At 44.9% G+C, this 13,878-nt stretch overlaps 1 protein-coding gene across 1 annotated transcript in view; it reads left to right on the plus strand.

Moving 5' to 3' along the window:
* The first annotated feature begins 6,840 nt into the window (after positions 1 to 6,840).
* Positions 6,841 to 13,878, plus strand: part of LOC144491431 (claudin-15-like) — a 45,917-nt gene continuing 38,879 nt past the window's right edge. Inside the window, exons 1-2 of the mRNA XM_078209243.1 lie at positions 6,841 to 6,969; positions 13,356 to 13,630. Of these exons, the coding sequence (XP_078065369.1) occupies positions 13,411 to 13,630 (220 nt within the window). The 5' untranslated portion in view covers positions 6,841 to 6,969; positions 13,356 to 13,410. The remainder of the gene's footprint in view (positions 6,970 to 13,355; positions 13,631 to 13,878) is intronic.

Here is a 13,878-nt window from a genome sequence, read left to right on the forward strand (position 1 = left end):
ATTAGCAGGGTCAATACATGGGGTTATGGGGAAAGGGCCTGGGTGGGATTGTTGTCGGTGCAGGCTTGATGAGCCAAATAGCCTCCTCCTGCACTGCAGGGATTCTATTACTATGTTGTGGATCCAACCTGAGATCCAACCTCGGATCTGGTAATGTTTAATGAGGCAGGTTTAATAAAAAATCTCAGAATAAAAGATCCCTAGGAAACAGTGACCATAATATGGTAGCATTTGGATTTAATTCTGAGAGTGAGAAATTTGGGTTAGAAACAATTGTGCTGCACTTAAATAAGGGATATTACTGAAAAAAATGAGGGCAGAGTTGACTGGAGTGGACTGGGAAAAGAGTTTAGGAGAAAAGATGGTTGGTCAGCAATGTCAGACATTTATGAAAGCAGTTCATGACTCACAAAAAAAATCCCAGTGAGGAAGAAGGATCCTAGGAAGGGGATAAATCAAACATGGTTAGCCAAGAATGTTAGGGTAGTATTAGACTGAAAGAGAAAACATACCATGTGGCAAAGATTATTAGTAAGAGGATTGGGAAAGTTTTAAAAAACAATAAAAGATGACCAAACAATAATAAAGAGGAAGAGGATAAACTATGAGGTTAAACTAGCAAGTAATATAAAAATGGACAATAAGAGCTTTTTTAAATATATAAAAACGAAGAGAGAGGTCAAAATTAATGGAGGCCCTTTAGTAAAACATTTTTTAAAAACCTGCCATAGTGGTTGACCATTCCCAGAAATGACTTCAGCTCATATAGGTCTTTTAGTTATGGGACCTCCTTGAAGGATTTTACTTCTTCTTCCAAAGGATGTAAATCCTTTGAATCAACCCTCAATCCTAAATATGTAACTTCTTCTGATTGAAATGTACATTTCTCCCATTTCAGCCTAACTCCTGCTTCTGAAAACCAGCTCAACACTTCTTCTAAATTGGACCTGTGTTCTTCAGGTGAAGTGCCAGCAATTAGTACATCGTCCAGATAAACCACCAGACTGGTGATGCTTTACAAAAGGCTTTCCATCATACACTGGAAAATGGCACAGGCTGATGAGACTGCAACAGGCAATCTGGTATACTGATACAACTCCTTGGGTGTGTTGGTTGTCACCTACCTTAACGAATCCTCATCCAATTCCATTGATGATAGGCATGGCTGAGATCTAATTTAGTATACATTAAACCCCCAGCTAGCTTAGTATAGAGAACTTCAATTCTGGGTATGGGATACCTCTCCATCTGTGCTCCTCTATTGGCTGTTAATTTGTAAACCCTGCAAATTCTGACTGTCTGATCCGATTTTAAAATAGGACTATGGGTGTAGCCCATTCGGAGAATTGTACAGGCTTTATAATGCTCGAATCTTCCAGCCTCTTAAACTCAATTTCCACCTTCTGATGAAGGGCTAAAGGTACCAGGTGAGCCTGAAAAGTTAGACATCACCCCCTGATCCAAATAGATTTTAGCATTAGCTCCCCGTATGCATCGTAATTCATTTCTGAAGACCTCTGAGTATTTACATTGCCTCCTGAAAACCTCCATCTCTCAGGTATAACATTTCCAGCCAGTTTAACCATATCTATTTTAACCAATAACGTCCCAATAAACAAGGTCTGGGACTTTTGATTACCAAGACCGGCAGCCTCGCTGTCTGGTTCTGAAATGCCACTGTTGGTTGCTGCACCTAAAGTCTGCAGTGTCTCTCCTGTATATGTGGACAACATGGCTTAACGGTTGGAGTCCCTTTTGCAGGTAACAAAACGCCTGTTCCCCTGTGACTGTGGCCATTGCTGCATCCACTTCCATTTTTAGTACTTTGCCATTTACTTGCAAAGTTATCTCTATTGGGGGCATTTTGTTTAGCTGGACCTGAATTAGGGAGAATGACTCAGAGTCCTTGCCGGGCTCCTCGTCCAAATTGTTTACAGGAGTAAAGCTAGTAGTCACTGGCTTTTTCTTTGCACTGACTGTCCTGATTGATTTGCTCTGCACTATGACCTTAAGTGACATTTCTTGTTACATTTGAAGCCCACATCTTTCCTGAATCGACAAACCTCTTGGGAATGTTCTCCCCGGCATCGAAAACACATTTCAGCCTCACTTGTGTTTCTGCTACCGGGCGCTGCTGCATCCACTCCTGGACTGTTTTGCACCACAGCCGTTTCCCGCCACAGATGATTTACCTCATTCGGCACTCCTTGCAAACCTTGCAACTCAGTTACTCCCTGCTCCGCACATTCAGTCACCTGGGCCAGCTCCACAGATTTTTCAAAGGTGATTTTGGTCACTTCCAGTAACAGTTTCTGAAATATTAAGCTGTTTATACCACAGGCCATTCTGTCCCTTAACATCTCAGCTAATACTGGGCCAAATTTGCAGTGTTCTGCCAATCCCCTAAGTCTTGCCATGAAAGGTGAAATGGTCTCCCCTGGCTCACGGATTGCTGTATGAAATTTGTATCTCAACAAAATGACCGAGGGACGGAGGTTCAAGTGATTTTTGACCAGCTCCACAATCTGGCCCAATAGCTGTCAGGCGATGTTAATGTTCTCACTAAGCTGTAAGTCTATGAGTCACAAACTATTGTCTTCCACAGTTATTTCATTTGCAGTGAAGTAATGTCGCAGCCTTTCTATATTTTGTTCCCAGTCCTCAACCTTTGGGTTGAATGGCTCGCTCTTTCCTATCATAGGCATTGCAAAGTGAGTGTACCTTATCTCTTCTCACTCTCAATGCTCCAGACTCCTCCCTCTTTGGCAGGACATGTGAATCTTGACAACTTTGATACTTTGCCTCGTCACCAATGTAATAGATGCAGAGTGACTCAATGCAGCTTCAACAATAGATGCTTTATTGCCAGCAGAGTAATTACATACTTGTACAACTAGACTACAAGTGCAATTTCACTTCTGGACTCCCAGGCTCCAACTGCTAGTCCCTCCTTGAACCATAGTCAGTGCTCTCCTGCCAATAGGCTCAACTTCCCGCCAGAGTGATGCATAGGGTCCTTCCGGTCACATGGCCCTCAGACCACTTCCCGTCAAGGGCCACACTACTACAGTATGCTTCCTCCCGGAGTGGCTGGCCTCGGCATCAATGGAGGAATGGTCATGGCCCTTCCCTCCCAGCTTGGCAACCGGCTTTTCGTACACCGTGAGGAGGTCGAGATTGGACACATCCCCTCCCGCCTTCTCCCTCTTGCACCTGTTGTATGCTGTCTTCTTCTGCAGAAGGAATAAAGATGGTTTGTGAGCATTTCTATCACAGGTGATATTTGCATGCTGCCAATCTCCACCCCAATCCATTGGCAAATGTATGCTATATGTAAGATGCACTGTTGCTAGTCCCCAATGGTACTTCAGCAACATCCTCCAGGGTCATGGACTTCAGCAGTTAGAAGGACAAGGGCAAGAGAGGCCTGGCAGCAGCAGCATCTTCAGTTGCCCTTTATGCCAATCAGCAACCTCCTTTCCACCTCCCCCAAGCACCACACATAATTATAGCCTTCAATGCGGCTGAGTCAGTGAACCACTGTCACCCCCTTATCTGCAGTAGGGTGTGAGGCAGACCTTGCACCTTATAAAGGGCTTTAGTGCCTGGGCAGCACAGCTGGTAGCTTTGCCACTGAGGCCCATTTCCCAGTTCCCATTCAGTGAGGTGAATATGGGGACTGGGGGGTTCACTTACTCTGGCACATGGTTGGGGGTCATTTATCCTTCACTTGCAATGCAAGATGGTCCTTCTGTGCATGGGGTTGGCACTCACTGTACTGGCAATTGCCTTCCATTCAGAGGTGGGCTTCCTCCTACCATCCCTCAGAAAAAGGACGTTCCTCCTGTCCTCCATTGCATTCAGAAGTGTGTCCAACAAAGCACCATTGATTCTTGGGGCCAGTGCTGGTTGAGTCCTGCCTGGCTCGTCCAGTTCCAAACTCCAAAGCACGACAAATGAATGGGTGTCCCATGATGATGGTGGCATACATAATTTCCTGCTGCACAAATTGTCTGGAAACCCCCACTGCTTAATTAATGATCCCAGCATCACGCGATTCAATGGGCTTTCCTGCAAGGCTCTGAGGCCAGAGTTGAATCATTGAATCCCAGCAATGCAGAGGGAGGCCATTCGGCCCGTTGAGTCTGCACCGACAATAATCCCACCCAGGCCCTATCCCTGTAAACCCACATATTTGCCCAGCTGGTTCTCCTGAAACTAAGGGGCAATTTACCATGGCCAATCCATCGAACCTGCACAGTTTTGGACTGTGGGAGGAAACCGGAACACCCACAGGAAATCCACGCATATATGGGGAGAATGTGCAAGCTCCACACCCGAGTCACCCGACAGTCAGCCGAGGCCGGAATTGAACCTGGGTCCATGGTGCTGTGAAGCAGAATGCGCCACTGTGCCACACTTGATCTGACTTCCCACCCCCATCTGCAGGACTTAGGTCCAGAGTGGTCCATTCTGCCTCAGAAGTGGACATCACTTCCATTTTGTGTGGGGAACCAGTGTCCGTATGATTCACATGGAAATATAAGGGGCCAGTGGTGGAATATTAAACATGTGCAACTATGTGGTGCGGGCAGTTTTCCATTGGAGAATCCTACGATGAAATCCAGGTAGGTTCTAAAAGAGCCAACTGGACTAATGGGGTGGGACTGTGTCTCGGCCTTGGCTCCACACCCTTTATCTGTTCATTCTGCAGTTTGGTCAATTTGATTTTGCAACGCTTCAAAACCCTCAGCCACCCCCAAATGTATCCTCTCATCACTCCCCTTCATTAAAATCTTATTTTTCTTGGACAATTGCCTCACTGGTGGAGCTTGGGGACAATCGCAATGGGAAATCCCGCTGGTGTAAATTGCGGTTTGAGTCTCGTGATATTGTGCTCCCATTGCCGTTTGTGAACAGGAGCCCAAAAACCCACCCACAGTTCAGCGATGCCTCACTGCAGGTTCTCCTCAAGGCCCTTGGGAATGGTGGGAAGCATTCCATCTGAGGGATGGGAACAGGAGACCCTTCTCTCTGACCTGGACAGAGATCACTGAGAAAATGGGCAATCATGGACTCCACTCAAGATAGTGTAATGCTGGAACAGGATCAGTGCGCAAGTAAGTGGCACAGTGGCACTTTTGATGTTGGCAGCAGGCTATGTAATTATGCAAGTGCACATCTAAGCTAGAAGGATGCATGATCCCACCTATCACATTTCTGATCAGACAGGTCAGTTGTCATTCAAAGACCAGTTGCCATGAAATTAATTTTAATTTTAACGTCAACCACCCCACCCACCATCCTGCATACCTAGGATGCCCAGTAAATGGCGTGAGCACTTACCCCTTTTTATGCCCTTGTTTCTGTGATTTTGAAGGTCAATAATGGACCACACTGTTGGTACACGGCTCCAACTCTGCTGCACACCCACTGGACTGAGGGAGGATTGAGAAATTCCCATCTTGCTATCCAGCAGGAGACCATTCAGCCTAAAGCTAGTGCTAGCTTTTCAACTCGAGTACCCCCACTTCCCCACACTTCCCTATAGAATCATAGAATCCCTATAGTGCAGAAGGAGGCCAATCGGCCCATTGAGTCTGCATCAACCACAATCCCACCCAGACCCTATTCCCGTAACCCCATATATTTACTCTGCTAACCCCCTGACACTAGGGTCAATTTAGCATGGCCAATCAACCTAATCCGCACATTCTTGGACTGGGAGGAAACTGGGGCACCTGGAGGAAACTCTCACAGACACGGGAGGAATGTGCAAACTCCACACAGACAGTCACCCGAGACTGGAATTGTACTTGGGTCCCTGGCACTGTGAGGCAGCAGTGCTAACCACTGTGCCACTGTGCCACCCAAAATATCTTTTCCTATTTCTTCTTCACAAAAATCTGTCTCTGCCTCATTAGTCTCTTGTGTTGAAACCACTGCAAATTTTTAATTTTAACAGGTGTGTGAAACTACTTTGTGTAACTTTTTTCAAGATTGAAATTCTGTCTGCTGCTCCCTTATTACTGAGCCTGCAAATCAATGGAAGCATTGAGGGTAATTGTGACTTTATTTGACAGCAGGAAAGGTATGATAACAAATCGGCAGCCCATTTCATATCACTCCCCATTTTTATTTCCGTTACAGTAGAGTCAAATTGACCACAATCTTTCACTAACCTCTCGACATCCAAATATGTGTAGGTTAGGTTGATTGGACATGCTAAAAATTGCCCTTAGTGTCGGGGGATTAGCAGGGTAAATACATGGCGTTATGGGGATAGAGCCTGGGTTGGATTGTTGTCTGTGCAGACTCGATGAGCTGAATGGCCTCCTTCTGCACTGTAGGACTTCAATGATTCTATGACATCTTTACCATCTTGATTTGACAGAGGCACTGTAGTAATCAGTTCCAACTGTCCACTATTTTCTGTGTGTTTTGAACAGAATGTAACTTGCATTTCTGATGTTACAACAGTGACTATACTGTAAAGTAATACATTTACTGTGACATATTGGCTGGAATCTTCTGAACATTCATGTCCCGCTGCCGCTGCCAGTGAGAATTTGGCGCTCAGCCAAATTTCCATTCACTGCAACGGGACCGTAGCAAGCGAGGTCAAAGAATCCGGCCTGTTGTGTGTTTGGGTGAAAGGCGCTACGGCAATGCAGGTCTTTATCTCTGGACTGTGGGATAAGTTCAATGTTCAGTCATTTGTTCATCGCTTATGTCCCCTGGCACTCTGACCTCTTTGGAGAGTGAGGTCTGATCGCTGAGCAGTGGGAGGGCTTGCAAAATCTGGGTTTATTTACAAAAACAAGGTCACCACCGTCATCCCATGGATGTTCCATCTGTACTTCAAAGTGTGCGAGAAAGGGAGAGAATGATGAGATAGTTCCTATCACTTGCTCTTTGCACAACAGACAGTGCATAAGGACATTTGTGTTGACTGAAAGACACAGAGAGGTAAAAACATTCTAGAATTCAGACTATTTTACTGTGAGCATTGTTTTAACAGCCCGTTATCTGACAGATTGGATCACTGTTTTGCACCAGTTGTTGGTATCACTTTCAAATTAATTGAAATAAGACAGTTCAATCACAATAATGACTACTTGACGCCAGTTGTGACTTAGTAGTAGCACTCTGGTTCCTGAGTCTGAAGGTTCTTGTTTCAAATCTCCTACTGGGGACTTGAGCACTAAATCAAGGCCGGAAACCCAGCGCACTACTGAGGGAGTGCCGTGCTGTCTTTCAGAAGTAGATGTTAAATCGAGGCCACCTCTGGCCTCTCAGGTGGGTGAAAACAACCCCATGGCACTATTTTGAAGAGCGTAGGAGTTCTTCGCAGGTGGCTTTGTCAATATTTATCCCCTAACAATCACCCAAAAAACAGATTATCTGCTCATTTTTCCTTTGCCGTTTGTAAGAGTTTGCTGTAATATTTTAGTTTCTCATGGTTCCTGTGTTAGAATAGTGAATACACTTCAAAAGTATTTCATTAGCTGCGATGTGCTTTGAGGGCAGATGAGATGCTACATAAATGCAAATCTTTCTTTCTTTAACAAATTATCAGTGGTATATTTTACTAATTAGATCTCACTTTTTAATTAAATTTTTCTCATTTTCATTTTCTTTCATTTCATGTCGAGATGATAACTAGGCCTTCATTTGTTTGCTCACCCCTAATTGCCCTCTCGAAGGTGGTGGTGAGCTGCCTTCTTGAACCACTGCAGTCCATGTGGTGTAGGTACACCTATGGTGCTGTTAGGATGGGTTTTGACCCAGCGAAAGTGAAAGAATGGCAATATAGGCCCTGAGTCTGGGGCGGGGGGGGGGGGGGGCAAGGCTCAGAGAACGCATTCTCCATTGGCCTCGGATGGGATCATATGAACCTCGGGCGGATGTGCTGGCAAAATTCTGCCCATTGTTCCAAGTCAAGATGGTGTGTGACTTGGAGGGGGGCCTGCAGGCTGTGGTGTTCTCATGCACCTACTGTCTTGCTAGGTAGTGGAGGTTGCGGGTTTGGAAGATGCTGCTCAAGGAACCTTGGTGAGTGCAGTCCATCTTGTAGATGGCATACACACTGCTGCCACTGTGTGTCAGTGACAAAGGGAGTGAATGCTGAAGTTGGTGGGTGGAGTGCTGATCAAGTGGGCTGCTTTGTCCTAAATGGTGTTGCGTTTGTTGAGTGTCCTTGGAACCACACTCATCCAAACAAATAGAGTGGATTCCATCACACTCTCCTGATTTGTCTCTTGTAGATGGTGGACAGGCGTCAGGAAGTCAGGAGGTAAGTTACTCACCACAGAATTCCCAACCTCTGACCTGCTCTTATTGTCACAGTATTTGTAGAAACATAGAAAAACTACAGCACAAACAGGCCCTTCGGCCCACAAGTTGTGCCGAACACATCGCTACCTTCTAGACCTACCTATAACCCTCCATCCTATTACGCTCCATGTACTCATCCAGGAGTCTCTTAAAAGATCCTATTGAGTTCGCCTCCACCACCACTGATGGCAGCCGATTCCACTCGCCCACCACCCTCTGTGTGAAAAACTTACCCCTAACATCTCCCCTGTACCTACCCCTTAGCACCCTAAACCTGTGTCCTCTCGTAGCAGACATTTCCACCCTGGGAAAAAGCCTCTGAGAGTCCACCCGATCTATGCCTCTCAACATCTTATACACCTCTATTAGGTCTCCTCTCATCCTTCGTCTCTCCAAGGAGAAAAGACCGAGCTCCCTCAGCCTATCCTCATAAGGCATGCCAACCAATCCAGGCAACATCCTTGTAAATCTCCTCTGCACCCTTTCAATCTTTTCCACATCCTTCCTATAGTGAGGCGACCAGAACTGAGCACAGTACTCCAAGTGGGGTCTGACGAGGGTCTTATATAGCTGCATCATTATTCCCGGACTCCTAAACTCAATCCCTCAATTGATAAAGGCCTCGATTTATATGGCTGGTCTAGTTTAGTTTCCAGTCAATGTAACTCCTAGGATGTTGATAATAGGGAAACAGCAACAGTTGATTGTAGGGAAACCCGCTGTGCACTCTGCAATGGGATTGATGGGGGAAGGAGAGTGGGGGTGATCGGGGCTGGCCAACAGGGGAGGGGAGTTCGAGGCTGGCAAAGGGAGGGCTGGTAATTGGGGCTGGCCTTGGGTACGGGGGGGTGGGGGGTGGGGGGGCGCGGGTGGGATGTCAGGCAGGCCAGCAATTGGGGAGGTATCGGGCAGACCAGCAATTGGGGGGGGGGGGGGTGGTCAGGCAGGCTGGCGATGGGAGGTCGAGGATAACATCGGGGAGGCCAGTGATCAGGAGGCCAGCGAAGGTGGGGTGGGGCAGTGCACATGCACCGATTTGTCAGTGGCCTACTCAGTATGCTGATTCTGGTCTCTCGGGCAGGTTCAGTCTCCACCTCCCACTTACTAGCGTGAATCTCTCTGAGGCACTCTGTGATGCAGAGTGCCGGAGATTCATGAAACTAAGTACTAAGTATGCCCAAAAGACAGGTGGGAAATTCTTCCATTTCCCTCCCATTGGGCTGGCTAGGCCAGCATTTCAAGCACAACCCTGAGGGCATTTAAGAGTCAACCACATTTCTGTGGGTCTGGAGTCACATGTAGGCCAGACCAGGTAAGGGCAACAGATTTCCTTCCCTGAAGGACATTAATGAACCAGATGGGTTTTTATGACAATCAACAATGGTTTCATGATCATCATTAGACTTTTAATTCCAGATTTTTATTTAATTCAAATTTCACTATCTGCCACGGTAGGATTTGAACTAGGGTCCCCACAGCATTATCCTGGGTCTCTGAATTATTAGTTCAGTGACTTTAGGATCTATCAAGTCAGCTTATACTTTCAGACCCGACTTGCTCAGTGGGAACATCAGCTGAGATCGTAACAAAAGGTTAAGTGTTATGGATAGGGATAAAAGAGAACTGTAACCCCAGTTCTGTTCCCTTACTGTCTACAATCATTGTTATTTTGTAAGGGAAGATGTGTGTGCTTCTTAACCCTTGAGTGTATGGGCAATTTGAAAAACAAGCTTTTGTGTGTTTAAATAAAGAGAATTAGATATTCACATGTTCAGCCCAAAAATCTAACACTACGGGGGGAGTTTTCCCAACTTCTCACCACAGGAATCATAATGGGTGAGGGGGTGGACCATGCAAAGGTCCGTTGACCTCGGGTGGGATTTTCCAGTTTTGGGGTGAGCGCGGCCGGAATATCCCACCCTATATCTTACACAAACACACACACACACACACACACACACACATGCACACACACACTTGAGGAAAAGTATTGTTAAAGATGATAGTGCAATTTTACAAATCATAAACAAAGGAACAGTTCATAAGTCCCATGATTGGCTCATCTAGGTGCAGACTTGATGAAGTAAAGGGTTTTTCCAGTAGCCGTGAGAATTCAATGTCCAAAGTTATATATCAAAGTTGTTGAGGATTCCCTCAAAGGGATGGATTTTTAGCAGGTCAGAAAGTTATTTGCTTGTTGTCTTATTGTTTGGAGATCAGTTTTGTATCGTGGTGAACCTGAAAATGAACAGATTTGGAGACTGAACTATATTACAGTTTTCAGTTTTAAGCATGGACATTGCCATCTTTGCTGTTGCTGCAGTTTCTTGCTGTTAGTTTGCAGACTGAATTGTTTCTCCTTGGTGCTTGAAACAAGATAAGTTATCTGAAGACAGTTTTGATCAGGTGGCCACATGATCACTACTTCTATTGTCGGCCCAGAATGATGTGAAGTTTGAAGCTGTTGCTACACAATGGGGCTGTGGCTGGGGTTGGGGGGGGGGGGGGGGTGCGGGGGGAGGGGGAGGTGGATGGGGTGGTGGGGGGGGGGGGGGCGGGGGGGGGGGGGGGGAGGGGGAGGGGGAGGGGGAGGTGGATGGGGTGGTGTAGTGTGGATGGTGACCATTCACATCTACTTATGTTTAGACTGGTTTCTCTACAGTTCTCTTTGTTAAGTTTCAAGCTGGGGTACAGTGCATCTTGTCCATAGGTTTGGAGATTTGGGTAAGTCCACAAACAATAGGAGGTGTGAATTCCAATAACAGTTTTGTTTTGGTATATCCATTCTAGGGAAGTGCTCCACTCATGGTCATCCCATAATATTTGGAGCCTTCTGAAGTTTTGAGTCAATGCAGAAATTGCAAAAGCTACCTGAAACCCAGCCAGCTATCTTATAGCTTTTAATCCCATTTTTAAAAGGAAAGGCAGTTTCAGAAGATTCCATACTGAATACAGCCCGTTTTTAAAGTTTGGAATATGACATGCCTTTACTGGGCATGATATAAGTAAGAAAGTGTTTGGATTATACAGAGCACTATGGAACATCCCAAAATACTTTACAATCAACAGCTTACTATTGTGATATGCAATGCAGCTGCTGGTTTAGAGTCATAGGCTGGAATTTTACTGCCTTGCCCTCCCTGATTCCTGCTCGCAGAATGGAAATCTCTGTTGACTTCGGGCGGGATTTTACGATCTCGCCCGAGCGCGGATGTAAAATCCCGCCCATAGAGTCAGAGAGCAAAACAGCACAGAAACAGTCCTGTCCATGCTGACCATGGGGCCCTCCCAGCTTGTCCCAATTACACGCATTTGGCAAATATTTCTTTGCAAATATTTTGTACACAGCAAGATTAAATAAATGATAGTTAATTGAGTGACCAGTTGACCTGTCTTTGGTGGTGACAGTATGTTTTAAGAGAGGAACATTGGCCAGAAGATTGGGAAAACCCCAGCTCTTCAACGAATGGTGCCAAAACATAACCAATAAGATTTTAGTTTGATGTTTCATTAAGTAAAAAATCCTCCAACAGTGCGACATATCCTCAGTACTGTTGCAAAATGTCAACCTGAATTGTATGCTCAAATCATAGACCTGAAACCACAACCTTCAGATTTAGAAGGAAGAGTGCTACCAATTAAAGCAAGTTAACACTTACTCTTAACTTACAGTAGATCACCATATCATAGATACAGGGGGAGACGATTCAGCCTCTCTTTGTTGTGTCAGTCATTTAGTCCATGGCCAACCTGTACTTTAACACTATTTACCCAATTCCCTTACTGCCCTCGCATATCCAGCCTCAGTTGTGAAATCCGTAATTAGCCACATCTTGAGAGACTTTGGGGAAGAGGATTGCAGGTTACTTTTTTTCTATTTCTTTGTTCTTGTGGGGAGTGAATAGAAATATTCAAACTTAAACCATAAGAAAAACCACTTTTGCTTTGGGATTATTATAGCTTTTGAAACATTTGCACATTCTCCCTGTGTCTCCATGGGTTTCCTTCGGGTGCTTCGGATTCCTCTCACAGCCCAAAGATGTGCGGGTTAGGTGGATGGCCATGCTAAATTGCCCCTTAGTGTTCCAAGATGTGTAGGTTAGATGGACTAACCATGATAAATGTGTGGGATTATAGGGATAGGGCAGGGGACAGGGTCTAGGTAAAATACTCTATCAGAGAGCCGGTGCAGACATGATTGGCTGCATGGCCTCTTCTGGACTGTAGGGATTCTATGATTTACAAAGGCTTTTATCAAGGCAGTCAGCTTTGATAAGCTATAGAGGCTGCTTTAAGGTCACTTTTATAATTGTTTTTCAGTTAATGCAAGGTTCCATGAGATGTGACTAAGATGTGGCTAAGTTTGAGAGGAGGTAATAGGAAAAGAAATCTCAAAACTACTTTGTGACTTGTTTAATGAACCAAACTGTAGTTCAAAAATACCAGAAGTTTCCAACTGTTAATAAATGACTATTTACTAATCAACTTTTTAAAAATGGATTTGTAGCTAATTGAATTTTAAAGCATGTAATAAATCATGAGTGAAAGGTGTTGGGGAGAAATGCCAAAGGCCAGTTTGCTCTAACCTTTATTTCGAGTCATCCAGATTTCCCCAATAAATCAATCGAAATGCAATTTTAAAAAATCAACATGATTTGCAGAAGGTAAAGTCTTGGTGTGTTCGAATAATGAAAATAACTTTTTCCAGATGACTAACAAATCCAGAACCAGTGATAGTGCATCCCAATTTTTTTGAAAATGAATCGTGCAACACATTCAATTGCTTACGTAAGATTCTAAAGTCCTTACTTTATTTATGTAAAAATAACGCACTTATCTGAGTATTTCACAAACAGAAAATGCTATTTATGCAAATGTTTGGTCAAAGTGGTCCATTCCCATTGCTTTGCACGTTCATCCTGATCCGACCAACACTCTATCACTTTAACAAGGAGGCTATTTCCCAAACTCCAGGGCTAGACACATAACTAACGCTCACTCTATTTGTTTCTCTGCAGATAAAGAGCTTCAGGTTCTCTTGCTTCACATTCGCTTATTCAGCGATAGGAAGAAATGGGAGTGACTGTCATTCAGGTATTCTCTCTATCTCTGGCCTTCGTGGGAGTGGTCCTTACCTTTGTTTCCACGACAGCCAATGAGTGGAGGATCTCCAGCACATCTACTACACTAATTACAGCAAGCTGGATCTATGATGGCCTCTGGAATACATGCACTGCCAATGCGATGGGGATAGTACAATGTATCTATTACAGTTCTTTGCTCTCCTTAAACTGTAAGTGGAAACTTCTCCTGAATATCTGGTCACGGGTGCGATTTAAAATATGCTCAAGGGGATTTTATATCCATTTCCTAAACAAACCCTTTCTGAATCCTAGCAGACCTCCAATGATATTGCTCTTGCCAAGGGCACATTTGCTGGAAATCTCCTCCGAGCTCCTCACACTCCACTGTCCTAACTCCACTGCATGTGTGGTCAGATATTCCACTCACAAATGTAGAGTGTTGCTGCTGCAGTTCAGT

Source organism: Mustelus asterias, chromosome 3, assembly GCF_964213995.1.
Source record: "Mustelus asterias chromosome 3, sMusAst1.hap1.1, whole genome shotgun sequence".
NCBI lineage: Eukaryota > Metazoa > Chordata > Chondrichthyes > Carcharhiniformes > Triakidae > Mustelus > Mustelus asterias.